The sequence below is a fragment of the Callionymus lyra genome, chromosome 11, assembly GCF_982586985.1.
Source record: "Callionymus lyra chromosome 11, fCalLyr1.hap1.1, whole genome shotgun sequence".
Classification (NCBI taxonomy): domain Eukaryota; kingdom Metazoa; phylum Chordata; class Actinopteri; order Syngnathiformes; family Callionymidae; genus Callionymus; species Callionymus lyra.
Window position 1 is genome coordinate 27,040,350 of NC_141828.1, and position 23,132 is coordinate 27,063,481.

The following is a 23,132-nucleotide window of genomic DNA, read 5'->3' on the forward strand; positions in this document are numbered from 1 at the left end:
TTGGTAAAATAATAGTTAATGATTATAGTTTCTAAAATTACTTGTGAGTAAGCATAAGGGAACAAGTACAATGAGGGGCACTCAATCTTTTTTATTTGTATTATTACGATAGAGGAAATGAATTAAAGTCACTAATTAATGAAAACATGTTTCAGAGTATGAATTTAATGTTTTGTCATTATTGAAACAAAATTATTTATTTTGCATGCATTTTTGTGCCTGAGAATATTCTTAGTTCAAACTGTGTCCCACTTGGAATCTGGTTTGAAGTGAACTGCTGCTGAGTCTTCTTGGTTCAAGGTCTTGTCCACGCTGGACGAACATATCCTACGGGATCCCATTTGTATCGCTGTGGATGAGACAAGACACAATCCTTAGTTACCCCTGAAGACAATATTGTTAAATAATATAAATCTTCAGTTTCCAACTCTCTGGTTTTAGATGTAATCATCTGCTGTGGTGTTTGTTTGACCACGTTAGACCAAATTTGTCAAACTTGCATTTTTACTCCAAAACCAAACAAGTTTTGCATTTATTACTTATTATTATTTAAGCTTTATTTAATTAAAAACCTTTGTGTTGCTTTAAAAAAAAAAAAAATCAAAATTTAACTACACCAAAGCATGTTTTTGTATAGGATATGTCCTTCTTTTTTTTGGAGTATTTATTTTTACTCAAAATAATTAACTAAATTGAAGGAATATATTTATAAAATATGCCTTATCTTTTCTTTTTTTTATATCAATGGCAAGGCATACCTACATTTATAATATACATAAATATATTCTATACATTTAATTGCCTACCCCTGCTATAGCAGATGGTCATGTTTTTGCAAATGTAGAAATTTTCCCAAAGTTGCAACAAATATATTTGATGAGCCATATAATATGCTCTAATAGGGTTTTTCATTAATACAAATTGAACCAGCTAATCTAAAATAATCTTGGATGATAATCAGCGATGACTTATTTATTATTAGTTATTTTCAAACACAGTGGTGGGTAATACAATTTCCTCAGGGGCCACATTTTATATGGTGTCTTTAATGAGGAGAAGTAATATATAAATATACAAATATATATATTTAATCTATTGTATTACAATTCTATATACAAACATTTTTATTTCCAAATATTAGAATTAGAATAACTTATATTTAAAATAACTTTGATAGATAGATAAACTTTATTAATCTCTCTGGAGATCTCCTTTGGGAAATTGGTCTACAAAACTCACAAAAATGACAAAAGTGTTGGACAAAAAAACAAAACAAACCTTACTAGAATATAAATGAAGAATATAAACTAAAAAAATGATTAGTTTCTACATGATCTTTGACAACACGAGGGCCACATAAACACAGTCAAAGGGCTGCATATGGCCCCCATTCTGCACTTTGCCCAGCTCTGTTTAAAGCAAAAATAAAGTCACAAAGAAAACATGCGACTAACACATGAAACTGTAGAACCAGGCTTCCGAGCGCTCCACCAGGCAGCCGGTCCACTCTCTCAGGGTCACTTTCCTGTTTCCATCCTGATCACATGACCTGCAAAATAAGGACCCGTCGTAACATGGCCACAGAGCGCATCCATTTCCTCATTATCCCGGAGAGTGAAACACCGGGTAAAGTCAAAGGAAGCCAGCGTTTATATAAACTGGGAGCTGATTGTTGCGCTGACATTGTCTTTCACCTCATCACTTTATCTACGAAGGGTACTGCGTCAATTTGTGCTAATCCATGGGCAGCGGGAGACGCGGCGGGTAATAAACATTAACATTGCTGGGAATGGCCTGACATTGACTCTGGAAGCTCATCCCACACTGAGGCAGGATCGGGAGGTTTTTCTCGATGGAAAGAATTGGACACATAAAGCTAGAGAGATAGAGGGAAGTGGAGGAGAAGAAAGCGAGATGATGGGGTCATGGAATCAGAAGTGCATGCAGGAAGCAGGATTCTGGCACTGTGGATGAAGGGATGGAAGACATGCAGTGAGAACAGCATGGTGGGAGGTGCAGTTTGGTCGCAGGGTGGGAGGGTGTTTGGAGGAGGGGGTCTATAGTGTTGAGATGGTTTAACCCATGGTGTTTCTGTAATTAACAATATAGACGGTGGCAGAAGCTTCACATAGTGAGCTGTGACTCCATATGCTTAGAAACGCATCAGATATTTAACAGGTATATGATAGGATGAATACTGGATGGTACAGCTAAACATTTTTTTTTTTTATTTCAATCATTTATATAACAACAAACAAAATATATTTTTTAATCATTCTTTTGAAAATATTGGATTTATTTTGTTCAATTATTCAATTGAAATAAGGACTTGTAAATGCTTGAATTAAATTTAAAATCAATGCTTAAAAAACCCAACAGTATTTAAAAGGTTTCAACATTTGAAATGTTAATTCGGATCATTCAATATTCTGATGGCTCTGATTTACTTAAATAACTGATCAAATGTTATACAATCATGGGATGCACAGGCCATCATGGAATGGAAAGATTTAGAAAGCTTCTTTCCTATGGCCATCAGACTGTTGAATGAAACTATGACTTGAGCTATGCACTATTTCAAATATTATGTACTAAGTTCTATTTATAACATATTAGCCCTATTGTTAACTTATTTGTATTTATACTTTATATACATTATTATTATATGCAATATTTATGTTATGTATTATATTCATCTCTCTGCTGTGTTTTTTAACAGTTGCTGCTGTGTTTTCTGTGCAATGACAATAAAAGAAAGTCTAAAGTCTAAAGTAGCTTAATACTCTTTTGCTATTTTTGGTGGCACTATTTTACCAACATTTTAAATTAATTATTAGAATATCAAACTTTAACAACATTTCAATTAAAAATATCAGTTTCAACATTTGGTATATTAAATTCAACTATTCAGTATTCTGATGGCACTGATATAGTTCCATGAAGATCACATTTAAAGATAAGTGAAGATGAAAAATGTAAGTTGACTGACCGGAGAAAAGGTTCTGCGCAGTGCTCCAGAGGCATTTGTTTGTAACGCAGCTTCCTGAGGTCTCTGCGACTCAACTTGCCATCTTTGTTTTTGTCCAGCACGATGAACCGATTCTAGAAAGGGCAAAAAGAGCGGATTTTACACATATAATAGGCCGCAAAAATGTAAAAATAAACAACATATTTCTTATTATTATATTATATTTGTAGGTACACCTTGAGTAACCTTTTTAATTTCCTCCGCCAAGGAGATGTTTATCTTATTATCATCTCTGTCTGATCACAACGGTTAAAGCAGATGAAGAGAACTTGAAAATAGGTGTTTTGAAGTTTTAATCTAAACGTTTCAGTGCCGTGTTCCAAGCAGTGTTCTCAAAAAGGATTAAATAATGTTTCTGTGTACCATCTCTATGTGTTGATATATCATGTGAACAAATCCTTTCCTTTTTAAATGTATTATGATGCCCTCTATAGTCTGGAAATTGCAGTGATTACATGTTATGGGTAAAGAAATGTATATCTATATGTAACTTGTTCTTGATGGTTCAGTGGTCGCTATTAAAAGTGGTTGAGTAAATTGTTGGAACTAAATTGGTACTATACTATTTGTGTCATCTCTCTAATATGGAAAGGTATTCTAGAAAGATAAATACAATTATGTTGTTGAACAGAAGGTTGGGAGTCACCGGCTGAGTTACACTCAAGTGGTTCACCGTCGTGCACAACTGGAGATGATGATGAGTGGAAAGAAAAAGCCATCTTGGTACAATATTCAGTGTCAGTTTACAACCAATCGAGCTCTGACTTGAAATTCATCGTTAAAATGAATTCATTCAACATGTTTGATGTATTCGTTTTTATTTAGTCCCGTTGAGGTTACGAGGCCAAGGTGGTTTGTTAGAGTTCCTCCTGTTACTCCTCCACTCACCCTCTTGTTGAATAATTTAGTGATTATTGACCATAATCTATTTATACGTACAAGGAATATTTCATACAGCCATGGCAACGCTGGAACTACGCACTCAGAGCAGATTGTTAGCATTGATTTCTTGCTCGGGGCTACATGAACGATAACATTTGTACACTATTGATGACGGTGTTTTATGTCAAAAATAAGTCTTGAGTTTCAAGAGAGATGGTTCTTTTCTATTGACGTATCCAGGATGAGCATGTGTGTGCTCATCTAATTGTCAGCAGAAAAACAAATGATGTTCTGTCAGAGATCTTGTTGTTTATTTACAAAAATACTGTCAAAGATCAAAGAAATCGTGCAACAAGGTCTTCTGAGGTACTTTCTGAGGTTCTATGTTTTTTTCTTCATTCTTGGCACCTCATCTCTCGTAGTAACAGATCTTGTTCTTCTGTTTCCCTAATAGCTTTTAATGATAGCTGATAGAGCAATACAACAAAGCCTCGCAGAGAAATACCACGGAACCTTGCAAAGCAATACCATGAAGACTTGTAGACTAATACTACCATGATACCTTACAGACGAAAATCAAAGAGCAGTACTTGTCCAGTAATACAATGTATTGTCGTGTAGTAATATTGTGGAGCCTCGCAGAGTAATACCTCGGAGCTTGCGTGTTAATATCGGGGAGCCTAACAAAGTAATACCCTGGGGCATCACAGAGTAATACCCCAAAGCTTGCAGAGTATTACTATAAAGACTTGTTGGGTAATACTACAGAGCCTTGCAGCATTATACTACAGAGCCCTCATGGAGTAATCCTACAGATCCTTGAGGAGTAATACTACGGAGCCTTGTTGTGTAATACTTCAGAGCCTCATTGAGTAATTTTACAGACCCATGTGAAAAAATACTACGAAGCCTAGCTTCGGAGTGTTGTTGAGTAATACTATGGAACCAAGCATGTTGACACCACAGAGCCTCGTTTATGGCTTCCTAGCCAAGTTGGACCAAAACATTTTGACAGATTTTTTAAAGCCATTTACCACATAAAATGAATTTGGGGTCTATAAGTACAGCAAGAACTAATACATAATAATAATAATAAAGTCTATTTGTATAGCGCCTTTCTAGACCAGGATCACAAAGCGCTTTGACAGCCATTCACACACACAATCACACACTGATAAGGCACACGTTTCTTTTTTTAAAAAGTATTTGAATCTTGAGTGTACCTTATAGTCTTACTACTAACATTAAGTTGCTTTCCTTCAACATTAGTCTAACTCTTCTTGTAAGTCTCTGTATACTTGATTGATTATAATTATCTATAAGAAATGTGCTTTGGATTTAGATGAGTTGTTTGGATTTGTATCCATGATTCATCCCATGACCCTCCAAGATCTGACATGTTTTGGGACCCTTCACATTTAAGATTCATCTCCTGATATCTGTGTTGAACCGGACCACCTGTGCTAGCTGGACCCTCTGCTGGTGACTCAGGCAGATCTGAGAAGGGGCGACAGGCTTGTAAAACTTTCCCATCCTGCTCAGGAGCAGAAACCAGTCCAAGAGACGGTATGGAAACTGGCCCATCTCCTCGTCGGTGCAGTGGGCCCCGGGGACTGGTGAGGGTGAAAGTTGGGTTTGAATCAAACAGCAGGATGATATTCAAACACCTCATGTTTACCCAGGCATGGTCCTCTGTGAGCCAGTCGAGTGCGACGTCTCTTCCTGCAGGATTCTTTATGCAGCAAACATTCGTTTCCATAAGTTCTTCCCAGAACACTGCACACTGGCGCCCTCTGTCTGATGGAATAGACGTTTGCCATTGAGCACTATCAGTCCAACAAATAGATGTTTTGTTGTAGATTTAGGACCAAGTTCAATTGCTGAATACATTAAATTTCAAGTTAATTTTTTAAGTTAAAAAATGTTGGTATTATTTTTTTAATTTCATACAAGAACTAATCTAAGTGTTTGTTGAGTTGTTTACCGTGAACAAGATTGAGGACAAACACACTTGGGGATCAGAACCCCATTTTCTTCAATCACCTGGCACCAAGAGCCCACTGGACTGTGACACTTCAGAAGCTCACACAGCTTTTCTGAAAATAAAAACAAACGAATATTTAGATTTTTATTCCCTTTATTTTCATGTGTAAGCTCTGCTTTAATCACACATTTTCCACCAAGGTAGCATGTTTACACTACAGACAATAAAATAATATCTATGTGTTAAAATACATTTTTTTTAAGTCAAGGTTTTGTTTAACACTGTAAAAATATAAAAGCCTTTTGGTTGCATTCATGAAAACAAAGATTAGCATGTTTTGTAAGGTAAGAATTGTTTAATTTTGTGTTTTAGTGTATAGTTTTCTTTTCTTTTTTTAACAATGACAAATACCTTAAACTAAAGTTTGCTGGGAGAACAATAGCACAGCAGGCTTCTTGACTGTGCTGCTGAAAGAGTGCCTCCTTTGCAGTGGCTGACATGACACACACACATGCTTCAGCTGGCATGAAAACACACTCAACCTGGATCCACTTTTCCGATGTATGGCTTCAGAGACTCCTCCGCTTGCCTCTGTCTGCGCTGAGCTCTTCCACTCTGAAAAGATTACTCTTTGTTTATTCAAACATTTGCATGAGAAATTAATGTTGTTAAAAAATATAATTTTTTTTTCCATTAGAGCCACAAAAATACTCGAGCTCAGATTTGAAAAGAATTGAGAAGTCGAGGTCAACATATCTTTGATGCACAATGTTTATTAATTCAACTCCACAATTGAGGACGTGTTGACGAGAATAACACTTATATTTAGAGTTTGTTTGTGGGGCTGGTATGGAAAAAAAAGGAAGCTCACCGTGACAATACAAGTGTGATGAATCAGCAGCAACAAGCAGGTCAACGACGAGCAGAAGTTCATGACTTTCTTATAGACGTACCGATGAAACACAAGAATAACAGATGACAAAATGAGTTATGAGTCAAACAATTTTAATTATCTGCGCACATTAAAATCTCTTTCAAGAATACACATACAGTACATAATATACCTTTATTATCCTTTAAATGATTTCCTCTAACTTCCAAAAGCTACATTTACTACTACTACAACGGCTACCGAATCTTACTAACGTGTTGTAAATGTTGAAGACTTCCTCTCCAAGATGCATTAAGTACTTCATCATGACCACGTTTTGAACTTATTACTTTATAATGTTTGTCTGAAATATATGCGAACAAAAGGTTATGAGAGCGGAGTCCATTTTGACTAACAATGGCATCACACCTCCTCCAGCCAGCTGTAATCACGCTGTTTAATACAATGAGTCCCTTCCAGGTGGAGTATTCCGTCATCGATAAGGCGCGGTGATAGACCTCAATGCTTTGCCAATCACAGCAGAGAATCAAATTTAATCTCCAAAATAAACTGTTTTCAGTGGGAGGGGCTTAGGAACATATTCTAATACAAATATTTTAATTAAAACAGAGTTTTGTACAAACAGACACATATTGATGAGTACAATGGAGGTCCAAGATCACTTTAAGACACACCACTGTCACTGCTTCTAGTACTGGCCACATCACTACTACAATGAAAACCCCAAAAAAACAATAACCAGTAATACCCAAAAAAATCAGCAACAACGAAAAAGGACGACTTTCACTACTACCAATACGATTACCACTTCACCCCAACAACAACAACTACTCCAACAACAACTATAAGCGACTTAAACATAAAGAAACAACAACTATTCCTACAACTACTACAAGTACTGGCCACGTCATAAACATACAGTATATCACAACAGAAACTGTACAATATCAACTTCTAGTACTACCCCAACAACAACAAAGGCTACTTCAATTATAACTACTTATACAGTAACTGCTACTACAACCATGGCCATAACCACAAGAACTACTTCTTTCTTTTTTATTTTGGCTGCTACAGTGGTCGCCACAGCGAATCAACCTCCTCCATCTAACCCTGTTCTCTGCATCCCCCTCTCTCACACCAACTAACTTCATGTACTATTTCACTACATCCATTAACCTTCTCTTTGGTCTACTATTACTAGTGAGTGCTAGTGCTACTCCAAACAACAATTACAACCAGACCTACTTATATAGTATTTCACCAATGGCTAATCGTACTGTTTATTGATACCTCTGTTATGTAGACTTACCTTGCATTACACTATTACCACATTTAATGCACAATTCTAGTAACGTGATTTATCTTTAACCCAAGAAGTCAGTGCATGAAGACAGAAGTTAGTGATAAATCATTTTCTCTTCTGCTTCTAGTTAAAGTCCTACATTCTTGGCTGGCGACTATAAAGAGACTCCAGAAGAAGACACGGAAAAATATTGTTGCAGATGTCATACACAGACTAAAGGAGAAGTTCTGAATTATTTTGAAGACTGTTTTCCAGCAAACACATTTATAAAACATTAGAAAAATGAATTGAAATCTGAATACCTAATTTATTAACTTTCTCTGTATTGTGCAAATATCTTTTAAAATGCAATAGAACATAGAGTGAACTCTGGGCTCAGCTACATGCATTAATTACATTTTTATATGAACATAATTAATCTTTAAGTCCAGTATATTTGGTATATTCTTCAGAGTCAAGGGAAATGTTGATCCCCTGCCATTGCCTGAGAAGAAAGTGTATGAAGCTCATTGAGTAGAAAGTCGAGAGAAGGAAACATGGGATGGATAACAGAGATTTTTTCAGAAGTTATTAGAAAAATCTTACCGAGGTCTCCGTAACTTCCCTCTTGATTCTTGTTTCTCCTGCAGGAATCCTGCTTTTATTCTACATGATGGATCGTTTCTTTAAATTTAACTCCTCCTCTTTCTTTATTATATTCTCCTATGCCAGTCTGACTCAACAACAGCAGAGACTGTTAAGGTCTATTGTGGTCAAATTAAATCCATAAGAATTGTAAGTAAGTAACTAAGTAAGCAAGTAATTATTATTTATAAAGCGCCTTTCTCAGACCAGGGTCACAAAGTGCTTAAACAATCAAAACATACACAGTTAAAAAACAATCTTTAAAATGCGTGTGCGAGGAACCATCAGTAGATTCTGATCCACAGACCTAAAAGCCCGAGCTGGGATGTAAGGCTGGATCAGATCAGCGATGTAAGGAGGAGCCTGACCATGAATAGCTCTGAAAGTAAGAACCAGAATTTTAAAATTGATCCTGAAAGAAACTGGCTAGCAATTTAGAGTTTTAAGGATTGGGGAAATGTGAGTTCTCCTACTAGAGCGGGTTAGAATTCTCGCAGAAGAGTTTTGTATTTACTGCAGGCGAGACTGTTATGTCTCGTGTGTCTTTCTTGGTGTTTCCTGTTTTTAATTTGAAATTGAATGTGCTCTGTCTCAAATCGCATACTACTCTTAGTATGCTAGAAGTTAGTATGCATCAGGATAGTGTACGTACTAACTAGTACGCAAATTCTCCATAGATAGTATGTCTCAAATCAAACAATGCTGCTACACACTAACCGGAAAACACATGACAGCTTCTTCTTCTACTTCTATTTAACGATGTTTCAACCGGTGCTGTGTCTCAAATCGCATACTACTCTTAGTATGCTAGAAGTTAGTATGCATCAGTTTAGTGTACGTACTAACTAGTACGCAAATTCTCCACAGATAGTATGTCTCAAATCAAACACTGCTGCTACACACTAACTGGAAATCACATGACAGCTTCTTCTTCTACTTCTATTTAACGATGTTTCAAGCAGCTGTTTGAACGCTATCGCCGACACCTGCTGACAGCACGTTTTGCAACTTTGGAAAAAGAAATAAAGAAAAAATATGAGAATCTAAATAATCGCGAGATATTTAAGCTGCTATCAGCAGCGAAGACGTGTAATCCTCCTACTGCTGCTGAAAGTGCACCAGTAAGTATATAGATATATATGCATTTATATATGACGTAACTTCCGTTTAAAACGTCACTAAGATGGCGGCTGTTTAGGGTGGTTAGTGTCCATCGAACCATGCTCAGTTTTGTGGGCGTGTTAGTATGCCAATTTAGTGTGCATGGCGCACTAAATTTCGTATACTAAGAATTGAGACGCACTAACGCACTAAAAATACTAACTTTGAGTACGCTAGTATGCGATTTGAGACACAGCACTGCTCCCTTCTGTGTCTGTGAGTTTCCTTTCCAGTCCCTCCCCCTGCTGATTGTTATTGTCTCCACCTGTCTTGTGTTCTCCCGTTCTGCAGCTGCCAGTGATTGCTGGCAGCCTTCATATTCTGCTCACTCTCCCTCAGTCTTTGTCGGTTCGTCACACTTGCTGTCCCGTGTTTGTCTAGTCCGTGTTTCACGTTTTAGACTTCCGATTCAAGTTTTTTTTTTAGTCTTCCCGGTTTTGACCCTGGTATGTTTTCTCGTTTTTCTGCCTGCCTGTGCCCTTGACCTGTTTTTTGGATATCGTACCTGTTTGCTGTATATTTACTGGACTACCTGTGACGATACCTCTGCCTGCTCCTTATAAAACTGTCAAGTTTTGACGAAGCTCCTTAAAATGTTACAATTGTCTAAACAAGAAGACACAAACACATGGATTACAAGCTCCAGATCAAGTTGTGAAGACCATTTTCAAGTTTAGAGATTTTCCTCAGTTGAAGGAAACAGTTTTTGGTAAGTTTTTTTGCAGTGTTGCTCTAGAGTAGTCCTTCTCAAATAGGGGGTTGGTGCGATGCTAGGTGGGGCGCGTGTGACCCCAGGGAACATGCTTTTTAGCCGTACTAGAATAAAGTGCAATTTTACATCCAGCACAGTAGATGGCAGTGGCGCTCTCATTGTCAGAGTGTGCACACAGAGTATTAGCTCTATGCTGTTATTGCATTGAGTATGCGCACACACAGAGCGGGAGATATGAAGTTTAGTTGGGATGAAAAGAAAGGCGGACAGAGAAGAAGACAATGAGACAAACGAAAGTCTCCCGAAAGCTAAGACGAGAAAATATGACGAAAGTGGGGGCTTGGCTTCACTGTGACGACAGTGGGAGACGAGGAAAGGCCTCTGTGTTTACTGTGTCAAAAAATGTTGGCAGCGGACAGCATGACGCCAGATAAATTAAGGCTTCATTAAATCCCAGTGTGAGGACCTACTATTTTGTAAATATGTCAGAGACAGAGCCACAGATGAAGAACTATTCAAAATGCTGGACTGCTTCCTGACTGAGATTGGGCTAAAGTGGGAGAATTGCACTGGTGTCTGAAGTCTTGTCTCAAGTTTTTGAGCAGGGGCACAAGCACAAAGTCGCAGAAAAATGGAGTGATGAGAGCTTCCTGGCAAAAGTGGCCCACCTGAGTGACATTTGGAAAGCTAAAGGAACTAATTCTACAGCTTCAAGGAAAAGATAAACACCTCCCTCAAGTCAGAGACAAGATCAGCTTTTTCAGTCAAAAGTTCGCAATGTGGGGCAGGCGATTTGATGAAGGAAACACGGATTATTCTGGGGACCTGCATGAATTTGTTGACAGTACTGACTATGATGCGACCTCAGTGACTCCATATATCAAGCAGCATATTTCATTATGGATGGGGAAATTTAAAAAGTACTTTCTTGAAAACAGTTCCCACTATGACTTGGTGAGGGATCCTTTCAAAGCACCAGCTTCAACTGGTTTCAGCTTTGCAGAGGAGGACCGATCTATTGACATGACGTCTGACTCTACATTGAGGCAGCAGGCTATGGGAATTCTTCTTCCTTTTGCAACGTCTTATCTTTGTGAGTCTGGCTTCTCTGCTGTTGCTGAACTGAAGACCAAGTACTGGTCCCAGCGAAACGTTGAGCAGGAGCTGAAAGTTACAGTTTCCTGCTTCAAACCCCGCTTTGAAAAGCTTTGCACTGCAAAACGTGCCGATTGTAGCCATTAATCCTAACTTCCTTTTTTTGACAAAATAAAAAAAAATCAGCAGAAATTGTTTTATTCATTTTATGTTTTGTAGGTTAAGGTGTTTAATATATCGTGCTCCTGAGTTAATGTTGCTAATCAGTTTGAATTTATTATTAACATTTATTTATTTTATTTAGTTTAATTTTTCAGTATCAAATGGTTCAAGTCAGTCAAAAAATGTAGATAGACAATTTGATAGACAAATTATAGTATTTATAGCAAGCTTTGTGTATAATGTATTTCAATTTGAAAAACAAGGCAAAAAAGCTCCTCAGTAACATTTGATAAACAAATTCAGCCTGCAGATTCAAACTGGTTAAATGCTTCGACCAAGTAGTTGAATGAGCAAATGACAGTTCTATGATTTGTTTAATACATAAAATAGAATATACTGTTATTAAAACATACTCAAATACATTTAGATGTTTATTATAATATGTTTAAGGTGTTCACCATAGTATGCATTTTGGCCTACTTTAGTTTACGGGTCACTCACTTTTTATGCTTTATTTATCTCATTTAAATTAATTGTATTAATTAAATATACATGTATTGCTTACTGATCATTCATAATTGTAATTAATAATTATAATCCATATTGGTAATTCATATTTATAATAAATCATAATTAATATTATATTTGCACAACACCACTACATTATAAATAATACAAAAAATAAAATTCATTGGTGCTCTGATTTAAAGAGATTTAAATTAAAGGTTGTTAATTATTTATAATTGATGTCATTATTTCATTGTATTTATGAATCTCTTTTTAATTTAATTCATACTATTAATTTTTGTTGTTGTGTTTTCAACACTAGCACTTATCTCACTGATCATTTTTTTAATTTAATTTTTTTTCGAAGCTTAGCACACACTTGTGTGTGTCAATTTTTCAATTGTTTTTGAGTAAACAATGTGTTAATAAAGCTTCAAGGAAATTAGAAAAATTTAAAAATGATTCAAGAATTCCAGCTTCTTCACATTATAACACTCGTAATAGAAACCGTTTTACATTGGAACTTAGATTTATACTAATATGTGAATACTAGAAAATAAATATAAACCCGCTTAGATTCAGATCCAACATGTTGAGCCAAAATCTTATTTTTATTAATACAATTGCCATAAAACTACAAACAGGGCCGCTACATCGTGACGCCACGACTCTCGCGGGAAAAATACAACAAAAGCTCATGTGGTTTAAAAAGAAGAGAGAATCAAAACAAAAAAAATCATCAAACGAATAAGATATTTTACATTCGTGTCATAGTGGTAAAAACCACATGAGTCTTTTTTTTCCAGCTGATATGTGACGCTCCGCCCCGCTGGAGTGGAGAAGGATGTCGGAGTGATGAAGTGAGTCTCGAGCAACTCATTCTCTCCACGACTTCGCGTCCGGTCGTCGTTCTGTGTCATGTCTCCTCGGTGTTTCCTCTGCTCGCGTGGACTCTCGTGGAGGATCTAAGCAGCTGCTGCTGCTGCGGCTATTTATAACGTCAGAGACGATCCTCGAAACTCCTCGCGACCGATTTCTCTTCTTCTCGCCTGAAGCTGAGACTCCAGTAGCATGTGCTGGTCTTCACTGGACATGATAGACCCGCAGCTACAGCCTCCTGCTGACGATCAACGGTCTTATTCTCAAGGTACGTGTTAGCATGTGTGTTAGCAGCAGCTGTCGTGTTGGTCTCGTTGTTGTCTCTTCGACTTTTGTTTGTTTACACACAATCCAGCTGCTCGCGCGAGGAACGTGGAGGTAAAAGTGTCACGCAGTGACGTCATGCCAGCGTCCCTATTGGCCATCACAGTGACAAGAATGAGGTCAAACTTCAATAAATCAGAGTCATATTTACCACACACAGACAGGGACACGCTGTGTATCACAATACAGGGTCAGCGATAAGATATAGAGTGATACTGTAATAACAAGGATATGTTTGTAGTATTGTCCAGTACTTGACTCTGGTGTTGCCATATTTACAGATTACTTGACTCTTGATGAAGTCGTAACTGTTTTCATTTGTTTTGTCACTAAAAATACGTCCAAACATCCGCTTTAAAAGCAGCTGGAGTCTACTGTATCCTCTCGTCCTCAGTCATTGCCGGGTTGATACCACTTTTCCTTTCTCAGGGTTGGATGTAATGACTGCTAGCAGCTGTCCTTTTAATTGCAAATTACAAAAATACTGATTGCATGTTAATCCAAGAGTAAAACGTATTTAATTTTACACGTTATTAAAATATAAGCCAAATAAAAATAACAAATAATAGTTCTTTATGTTATAAAGAACTCATTAATTCAGTGCTGTTGAATATTGATATAGTAACGTCAAAAAAAGAATTGTATGGATATTTTTGGGAAATTGTCCCATATTCTGCTCAAATGTGTGTCTTTTCACAACATAATTGTTTATTGATAATTCTTCATAGCATATCAGCTTTTGGACATAGATTGTAGGTATTTCATTTAAGTGGGCTATAAACGACTTCACTATAATATATATATATATATATATATGACTTCTGAAAACTTTTTTCGCCACCGGTGGGCATTATATTCACAAACTGACTTTAAGAAACAGTAAAAATAAATCATATAGAGTTTGTGTTTACCTACTTTTCACTTTTTTTAAAGGTTTATTTTGAGTATTTGACTGGAACTAGTATCTGGATGTTAGAGTCACAGACTAATAATTACTTCAGAGAAATTATTGTCTTTTTTCAAAACAAAACATATTTCAGAAAGTAATAATCAATAGAACAGAAATGATATGAACTGTTTTCTCTTTCTCTGGCTCAGTAAAAAAAACTTCACGGACAGCAATATGTTTTTACACATTCTTAAGTCAGTTGGATTGTTTTGTTTTTTATTTACAATTTCATTATAAAGCTAGCTTAGAAAATATAATTTTACTTTCTAGTGACTTTAATCAAAGTCTAGGTTTCTAGAGCTTAATTTGTGACATATTTGTAATAGATTTTGTATTTGTAATACATGTAGTAATGTTTGTAAGTGTCAGACAGAAGGTGTGTGTCGTCTGTTTTTAGGTGCTGGTCTATTAGTGTCCAGACGGTGCTAGCGCCACTGCATCTGCAGGCAACACACGCTGGGTTTAGTCTTGAACGTCTACCATAGTAGTGAGACGGACAATTTCTGGTGACACACGCTCACACACTACCATGTGTGTGTTCCTCAAAAACACCTGTTTTGGAGGGTCTTGGAGCGCCACCTTGGCTGAGGTTGTTTTTACAACCTGATTCCCTGAAAAGACAGCTGAATAACTTCAGCGTGTAAGCGACTGCTGAGACCCCCTGAATAGTTGCTCAATATCTGTGCTTTGAGCTACAAATAAATACTCTGAAGTCCTGATGTTATTTTTTTTTTCTGTATTTGTTAAAGGAAACCTAAATGTCTACTTTTGACTTTAGATTTAGTGAACTTAAAGTAAAATAAAAATGTTTTCAATGATTCTTTTAAGATTTTTACACAGAATTAATCTTATCAAGGATATGTTTGGAAGTAATTCAGTTCCATCAGAACATTGGACATTTCAATATTGAATTTAAAAGACTACAGATTAAAATTAATGAATTCAGAACATTTATTTTGGAATTACTGGCATTATATTAGGACACTTTATGTGGAGGGGTACAATATGGATACGATAATAGGTATACTATGTTGACAGTTAAGCATGCTCTATACATTGAAGAAATTATGTTTTCACAAGTATTCCTTAAAATTAATTGATGAAAAAATGAATGGGCCATATTATCATTAAATACTTAGTTCTCGATACATAGCCTCTATCTCTTAGCTCTTATAGCCATGTTTCATAGAAGATTTTACAATAAATGATCGAATGAATGAATGAATCAAAGAATGGGCACATTATCACCTAATATGTCAGTGTTCACGATAGATCGGACGCCTCTGAAATCCGTTTCCGTTCCGAAGTGGTAGAAACTGTAGAAGTGACCAAGCGGGCGCCAGACACAACCAAAGGATCCGCTTGATCATGACGGGGTGAAACGTGAGAGACCCGAAAGGTCTGACTCTGGGGAATAGGTCAACTTGTTGACATGACTAATGAAACAAGAACGAGTCTCTGAAAGTGAAAGTGCAAGTCTGTCTGGAACCCGAGTTAATCGAACAAAAGCATGCGTCTCCAGTTGCAACTCTTCTATGGTTTGTCTTGCAACATTTCTAATCTTTGATAGAGTCTGTTATTCCTCGAAAACATTCAAGGCCAACAGATATGAAAGTGAAGATGAGATCACTGCTTCGTTGACAGCACAGAGAAGGGTCGAGTCATTTGTGAAGTTATAATATATATATATATATATAAAGCGATCACACGGAGCAAAGTGTGCACTAAACACTTGTCTGCTGTTAACCTTTACAACCCACTCTTTTCTTTCCTCTTTACTGCTCTCAGCACTTTTCTCATTATTGTTCTGCTGAGTCTTTTAAGTGTCCAGTCTTTCAGGATCCAGGTTGGTATTAAGCTTGTGTGACTTGATTTGACTTTCACTGATCCTCCCCTCTCTGCAGGAGGCCTATCGTCGGAGCTATACTCAGCTCTGCTTATCAGTTACTTCAAGATTAGATACGAGTAGGAAATAGTACGAGTCTCCTCTTCAATCGTGTCTACAAAGTATTTTTACTGTAATATAACTGTTCTACCAAGATAAAGGGATACATGTTATACTGGTTTGTCTTATACAGATAACATCACCACCTGCAATGTTATATAAAAAATGTTATTTAAAACAGTAGCTATTAACTATTGTTTCTGTATGTCACCTAACAGCATGAGAAACATCGTGACATCATCCAATATGTTGTCACGTGCTATGCTAGTTAAGTCAATTGTAGGGCGGGGCCTTTTTTGTTCCCCGTAATGATAGCGATACCTGTTTTCGTACTCACTCGTGATCAAAACTTGATAATGTTTGACTCTCCTGAAGAAAAACGAATAATTGCACTGAAATTAATCTGTTATGTTTTTTTTCTGTAAGAAAATGGCTTGAATTGGGAATTTACCAAAGCTGACAAATGTAAGTAATATTTGTAGTATGTGTAATTTATTTTTTACAGTATTAGAATTTATCCTATGAAATTGGTATTGAAAAAGTATAATTCAGGAGCCAGTATCAAAGTTAATATATCTTCTTTATATCAGTACCAGTATAAACGATTTTTGATTGAAGATTTGTACTGTATGTGTAATGTCATTTTCATATCAGTTTAATTTTCTAGTGTTGGTTAATTTCCACTCCAAGTAGTTTCCTTTCAGAATAAAATGAACAAATACCTTCCTGCGCAAAATAAACTTGCTAACAGGTAAAAAATGATTCCTCTTTCACCCCTTAGTTTTTCTTCAGAAAAATCACAGTATACATACATAAAGAAGTGTGTAGCAATTCTAGAATGACAATATAGTCTTCAAACCGAGTTGCATTTTCAAAACGTGCTAATTGTAATGAACAAATGTAAAAAAAAAAAAAGTATGCTGTGTATTTTTTGTGCATTTTTTTTTTTTTTGGGGCTAGTTCTGGAAAAAGTGTAAAGTAAAGTAAAAGGTGTACAAATTCATGACAAAACCTCTCAAACTAAACAACACCGTTCAAATCAAATATTTGTGTTCCATTTGTAGCTGATCCTGAAACATTTTTGAAAATACTTCGCTGTTTACAACGAACAAAAGAACCAACGCTGCCAAAAGCACTAGCCTCCTTGGTATTGAGATACTAAAGATTATAAGATGCAGGAAATCAATGAACCAGGATACAAAAAAGAGGTCTATGTTGAGACCTGTCTGGCTAAAGTTCAGCTTGTTTCAAACAGTGTTTACTGTGTTAGGAATTGTTGAAACACCTGGAGTTGTGTTTGTCGAGAGCATGACTCGTCTTATATGTACTCAGAGTTTTGCCGTTTAAATATTTTTGCATGGCAACTTCATTTGCCTCATCCAACGAAAACGTGCTGCCTTTCCGCACGTCAACCTGAAGGTTTTAATCGTCTCATGCTTTGTTAAAGCGTCGACTCCATTACAAGCAGGAACAAAAACATGTAAAGGTCGAGCATTTGATTGATTCCAACCACCAACTGAGAGCTGATTTGAATGTTTGGGTTTATTCAACGTGATGCTGTTCTGTAGTTACTGTGGTGTCTGAAGTAAAACAAATGACCAGGAAGGAAAGTAAATGTAAAAATGGGACGTTTGTCTGACTGAAGGAGTTGTCATGATATCACTGAGACACACATAGACGGCACATGTTACCAATATATATTTATATAAATTAGGGGTGTGCATCTCTTCAATATAAGACGATGTGAAAGTAATAAACCTTTTGGAGAGAGGTCTGAGTAGGCTGGGAACAATGAGCTGCTACTGAGGTCAAAAATTATAACAAACATACAAAATAATACAATTTCTGTCGTTATTACCATTCTCTCTGCATTCTACAGCTGGTATTTGACTTCATTTGTACTGTATATGAAGTGCAGTTTGTCCTGATGAATGGATTCCTTTTTCTTGTAAAGCACTATTTGACTCTGCAGGGTTGTTTATACATTTATATACATCATAACAATTGTATCATTATTATTCTTATAATTTCAACAATGCAGAAAACTAAATAATAGGACATTCAAAATTAAATTCAAACTTAACGTAATTTAAAAACATTTAAAGGTCTGTAACTGACTAATGTATAAAACAAATATAAAATAGTTTTATGTAGGCTTAAAGGTATTATTGTTCACCAGGTCTTGATTCTTTTTTTACGTCTGCAGAAATGAAAAAACAAACATTTTTGAACAAACAAAGGTAAAATTCGACAATGTTTTTTTATCTGTTACTGTTCCTTTAAGACTGAGACAGGTGTGGGAGGGGGGGCAGGGAGTCAGAATTCTGCTCTGATGATCGCGAAGAACTAATATTGTTCTTATATTGGTGAGGTTAAGCTGTCTCGGTAAAAAGAAAGAGAATAAGCAAGCAGGGCTTCCAGCTGTATTGCTGATCTAATAAACCGATTCATAACTTTGTTATCGGGCGATCAACCGATTCGTGGTTAATTTAAATCGGTCCAGGGGCTTGAGTATCGATGCACTTACATCTTTTAAAACAAAACCTATTTACGATTCATCCTGTCATCAATCCCTGAAGTCTCCACCTCCAAGGGAGTCGTTGTATAAATAAAGCGGGGCGTGATTACAGTTGGAGGAGTGAAGCCATTATTACGTCATAATGGACTCCGCTTTCGTAACCTCTGGTTCACTAAGATTTTAGACAAACTTTACAAAGTAATAAGTTCAAAACATCATCATGATGAAGGACTTTCTATCTTGGAGAGGAAGATTTTAACATTTACAACATGTCAGGAGAGTTGGGTTTTACATTAGCTGACCTTTAAGCTAGGAGCGACTCCGGGAAATGCATCACAGAGTTCTTAAGAACGCTCCAAAGAAGAACGTAGGACTGAAGGGTTTCTTAACTAATCTAGGAAACCCTGCATCTTTAAATAAAAAGATTTTATTCTTTTATGCTCAAATGATCTCTCTCTCTCTGTCTCTCACTCTTTATATATATATATATATTTATATATATATTATATATATATATATATATAATATATATATTGTTGTTACATGCATGTGAGTGTGCCTGTGTTGGCTTGCTTGAAAAAAAGGATTTAATTTAATCGTCTGTAATTGAAGGGATTACTCTGCACATGTGACTGCTCACTGTTTGTACTTACTGTTTTTACAGAGCGGACATAGATATATAAGAAAACAGTAATAAATCATGTATTTATCTCTTGATAATGATATCCAATGTAACATCTTTTTCACTACATATTTATAAAATAAAGTTCAATTTGGACGGCGTAAGACATTTTTATTTTATTTAGTATTTATTGTGATGTTCTCTGATGTCATTCTATGATGTCATTGTTGCTAGTGAGTGAGCTATCAAGCCGAATATCCCCGTTAAGGTGGGTTGGTAGTGAATGAGAAAGCTGGAATCAACATTTTTACAGACAAGCACACATGATGAAGATGCATTAAAGAGTTGTAGGAAACAACTGTTCATCTATAAAATCCACTTTCTGCACAGATCTTGATTGTATCTTTGTCCAGCAAGTTCTCCATTGACAAGAAAACATTTGGAATAAAAGCATGTGCTAGTGCAAGTTATTTTTATTTTCCTCCCACCTCTTGATAAATGATTAACCTACAACCTCGAGTATCAGAGCTACCGTCCGGTGACACTTCACTGTCTCTCCAGCCGTTTTCCTGCCATCACAACGTGCCTGTAAATGCCGAGTGATAATCCTTGCAACGTGGTTCAAGTCAAGTTCATGCAGAGTAAAGCTCTGACATTCACGGTTCTGCACATTCACTGTTATGAAATCACAGCAGTCCAGAAAACAGAATGAATGTGACATGAACTACTCTCATGCTTTACCAGCTTCCTAATTTTGTTTTGAGATGTTTGTGCCTGACTAGATGTAGCAACTGTTGTATAGCGAGTCAAAAGAGCCCCTTCATCCCACTGGATTTGTATATCGTAAATCTCAAGTAGAAGTCAAGCAGTTGTTATCAACTAACTATTAAAAATAAAAGGTATAATTGATTTATTTGTCCCTTTTAGTGTCAAAAGTAGACGTTTTGGTTGCTTTCTATTGCCCTGGAAAAAGCCTTTTTTTACTCCAATAAAAGCCTTTACAACTGTTTTGTATTAATCACTTACCAAGGAAGTTCTTTTTTATTTAACATCAATCTTTCTTTTATTGGAACCATCTCTATAATTGTTGACTTTGATGACCTATATTCCTTATCTTTCATTTTATTATCCTAAAATACTGACATTTTTATACGACATGATATGATATCTTCATGAAAGATGATCTTTTATTTGCGCAGAAAAAGACTTGGTGGGCCGGATTTGGCCCCCAGGCTTTGAGTTTGACACATAATTTAAGTAAAAGTTTTTTTCTTTTATCTTTATGACTTCTAAAGTTACTCGAAAATCATATCTTGCCCTAGATTTTTATTGAAGAAACACCTTGATATACCTCATAAATCAATCCTCAATCTCATTGGTCGATAAAAGTGTATATTCACTGGAAGTATGAGTCTGATTTTGAGGCCTACTTGATCTTAATAATCTGGGTTTATTCTTCTTCACTAAAAACATTTCTTAACTTCAACATCAGATTTACATAATTACTGTTCCTTATCCTTTCTTAAACACTGACACTTTATAATTAACAACAATAAAGAACAATTTGACGGCTCCTTAAAAGCAGTTGACATGTGGTCAAGTGTTTTATAAATACCATTATTTACGTAAGTCTGACCTAATTTGCCTGAATTTTTTTTATATTTTAGCAGGAGCTGCTTTAGGACATTTAATGCATGTATGATGTATAATTATATAACTTTTTTTATTTTAATGTGTAGTTTTTATTGTTTGAAGCTTTTCTGGAAGTACCAATATCTACCAATATCCGTAATTAATTTTTCAACAAAGCCTCAACTCATGACTCCTCATCTTTCTAGTTCACTAGGTGGGGCTTCTAGAAGCCTCATCAAATATTGATGGCAGAGACGGTTTTGGCTTTGACTTTAGATCATCACAAACACACGCTCCACCATTCTCAGGATTGAGACAGTTTGCATAGAAGTTGTGAGTGCAAGCGCACACACTGGCACATGTGCAGCAGCAGCAGCGACAGACAGATCGACCTCAGAGCCTTCCTGTTCCTGTGATGTCAGCTCATGCCAAACTAGTGCCAGTGACTCGTTCAATTCTGAACTGATGGTAGCACTTCTGGATCTGAAGGTAAAGATCTCTCGTCTTCTAGTTTGCGTCGTACAATACGCTGCGTCGGCCACGCCCTTGTGTTACTTTTGCCTTCTTGTTTCATCGCTGTTATTTGATCCAGCCAGTTGCAACTGTGGTTTACCTGACCTCATTTCCTGTCTCATTGGATTAGCAACACTTAGCATCAGCGAGACTCGGCCGTATATTGCTTTCACTCAATACACATTAGCCTAAAAGTCAGTGTTGCTCTCCTAGCTGTCTGATTCTATTAGCTGGCTAATGGCACGCTGCTAATCTCTTCGGGGAGAGCGCTGGCCCGTCCAGATGACCGGCCTAGTTAGTGCTCCACAGAGGCTCTGGTTTGTCAATACTTGTAAATCAAGCTGCGCTTCCACATCACTTTTATATTTGGTGGAAGAGGCATGTGTCAGATCTCTTCTCCATTATGTCATTTCTACAGTAGATCCTGACAGCTGGGACGACATGATAATCTTCTAATGCATTAAATGTATCATTTCAAGTCTTGTTTCTCAATTCTGTCAAATCTGTTGCTTTGTGAGACTTAATGAACAGGAATATATTTGTAGAATATATATATATATATATATATATACATTTATTTTTTAAATACATTTCATTATAAACACAATTTAATAAATTGTAAACCATAAAAGAAGTGTGTTAAAATAAATATAATATATAAAAATATATTTGGAAGCCAAACAAACACATTTGTTTATTTTTTAATCAATAGTGCTGTCAAAAAATACACTATCATGAAATAAAAAAACAACTATTGTGATACATCCCTGTGTCGATATTGTTTAACTTTCCTAATAAAGACCAAGACTAATAAAGAGTGAGAAGATTGTACTCTCCTCAAAATACGATGTTGGCCATTTGGTCAAAAAGCGGTTTCTGGTTTATATTAGCTAAACTGTATGATCGTAGCACATTTTATAAAAGGAAATCACATATAGAGGTTGGTACTTGAAAATGTATCTGGTATAAATTTTAAGTGCTTAAGTAATCTAAGTGTTAAATATGTACATGCAATTAACCTACAACTTAAGGTATGAGATTCTTGTTAACTATTTTAATTTGACATGGCTCAGACTGTCTGGCTTGGCTTGTGGCCCAAGAAGTTATGGGTTCAATCTATTAATACACTTAACCCTGATTGCTTCTGGTGGTGAGCTAGCATGCTGCATCACAGCCTACTCCCATCACTGTGCAAGTATGGGTTTGTGATGTGTAAAATTGTTAAAAGTTGTAGAAAGTCGTCTGCATAAATGTAAATGACAACAAAATGTTTGCCTCTAAGTTGATAAATCAAACACGCTGAGATGGTTGTCAATGGAATTATAGGTTTAAACAGCTGGTATAAATCTGGCATTAGCAATTGATTTATTATTTGTATACAAAACTTAATTAAATAA

General features: G+C 36.2%; 2 protein-coding genes across 5 annotated transcripts in view; one reads left to right on the top strand and one right to left on the bottom strand.

Annotated features, from left to right (window-relative positions):
- Positions 1 to 236: 236 nt before the first annotated feature.
- sparcl2 (SPARC-like 2) lies at positions 237 to 5,730 on the bottom strand. The gene is made up of 5 exons (XM_087803307.1): positions 5,589 to 5,730; positions 5,369 to 5,523; positions 2,990 to 3,102; positions 1,455 to 1,549; positions 237 to 349 (listed from the first exon to the last, which is right to left on the bottom strand). The coding sequence occupies exons 1-5, from the start codon at positions 5,728 to 5,730 to the stop codon at positions 237 to 239; spliced, it is 618 nt and encodes a 205-aa protein (XP_087659433.1).
- A 7,560-nt stretch (positions 5,731 to 13,290) lies between these two features.
- ccser2a (coiled-coil serine-rich protein 2a) overlaps positions 13,291 to 23,132 on the top strand; it is a 54,663-nt gene continuing 44,821 nt past the window's right edge. For 3 of the 4 annotated variants that reach the window (XM_087802651.1, XM_087802654.1, XM_087802653.1), the window contains exon 1: positions 13,291 to 13,500. The gene's annotated coding sequence lies outside the window, so the exon portion shown is untranslated. Of the gene's footprint in view, positions 13,501 to 21,609; positions 21,712 to 23,132 lie in introns of those variants that run through there. The other variant, XM_087802652.1, reaches the window with a different exon arrangement.

Excerpts from the sequence above, each read along its gene's own strand:
- sparcl2 (XM_087803307.1), bottom strand. The coding sequence starts at position 5,730 with ATGGCAAACGTCTATTCCATCAGACAGAGGGCGCCAGTGTGCAGTGTT. Across the intron at positions 5,524-5,588 it reads TCACAGAGGACCATGCCTGG|TCCCCGGGGCCCACTGCACC; the intron begins GTAAACATGAGG and ends CACCCTCACCAG. Across the intron at positions 3,103-5,368 it reads AGAGGGTCCAGCTAGCACAG|AATCGGTTCATCGTGCTGGA; the intron begins GTGGTCCGGTTC and ends TGCCCTTTCTAG.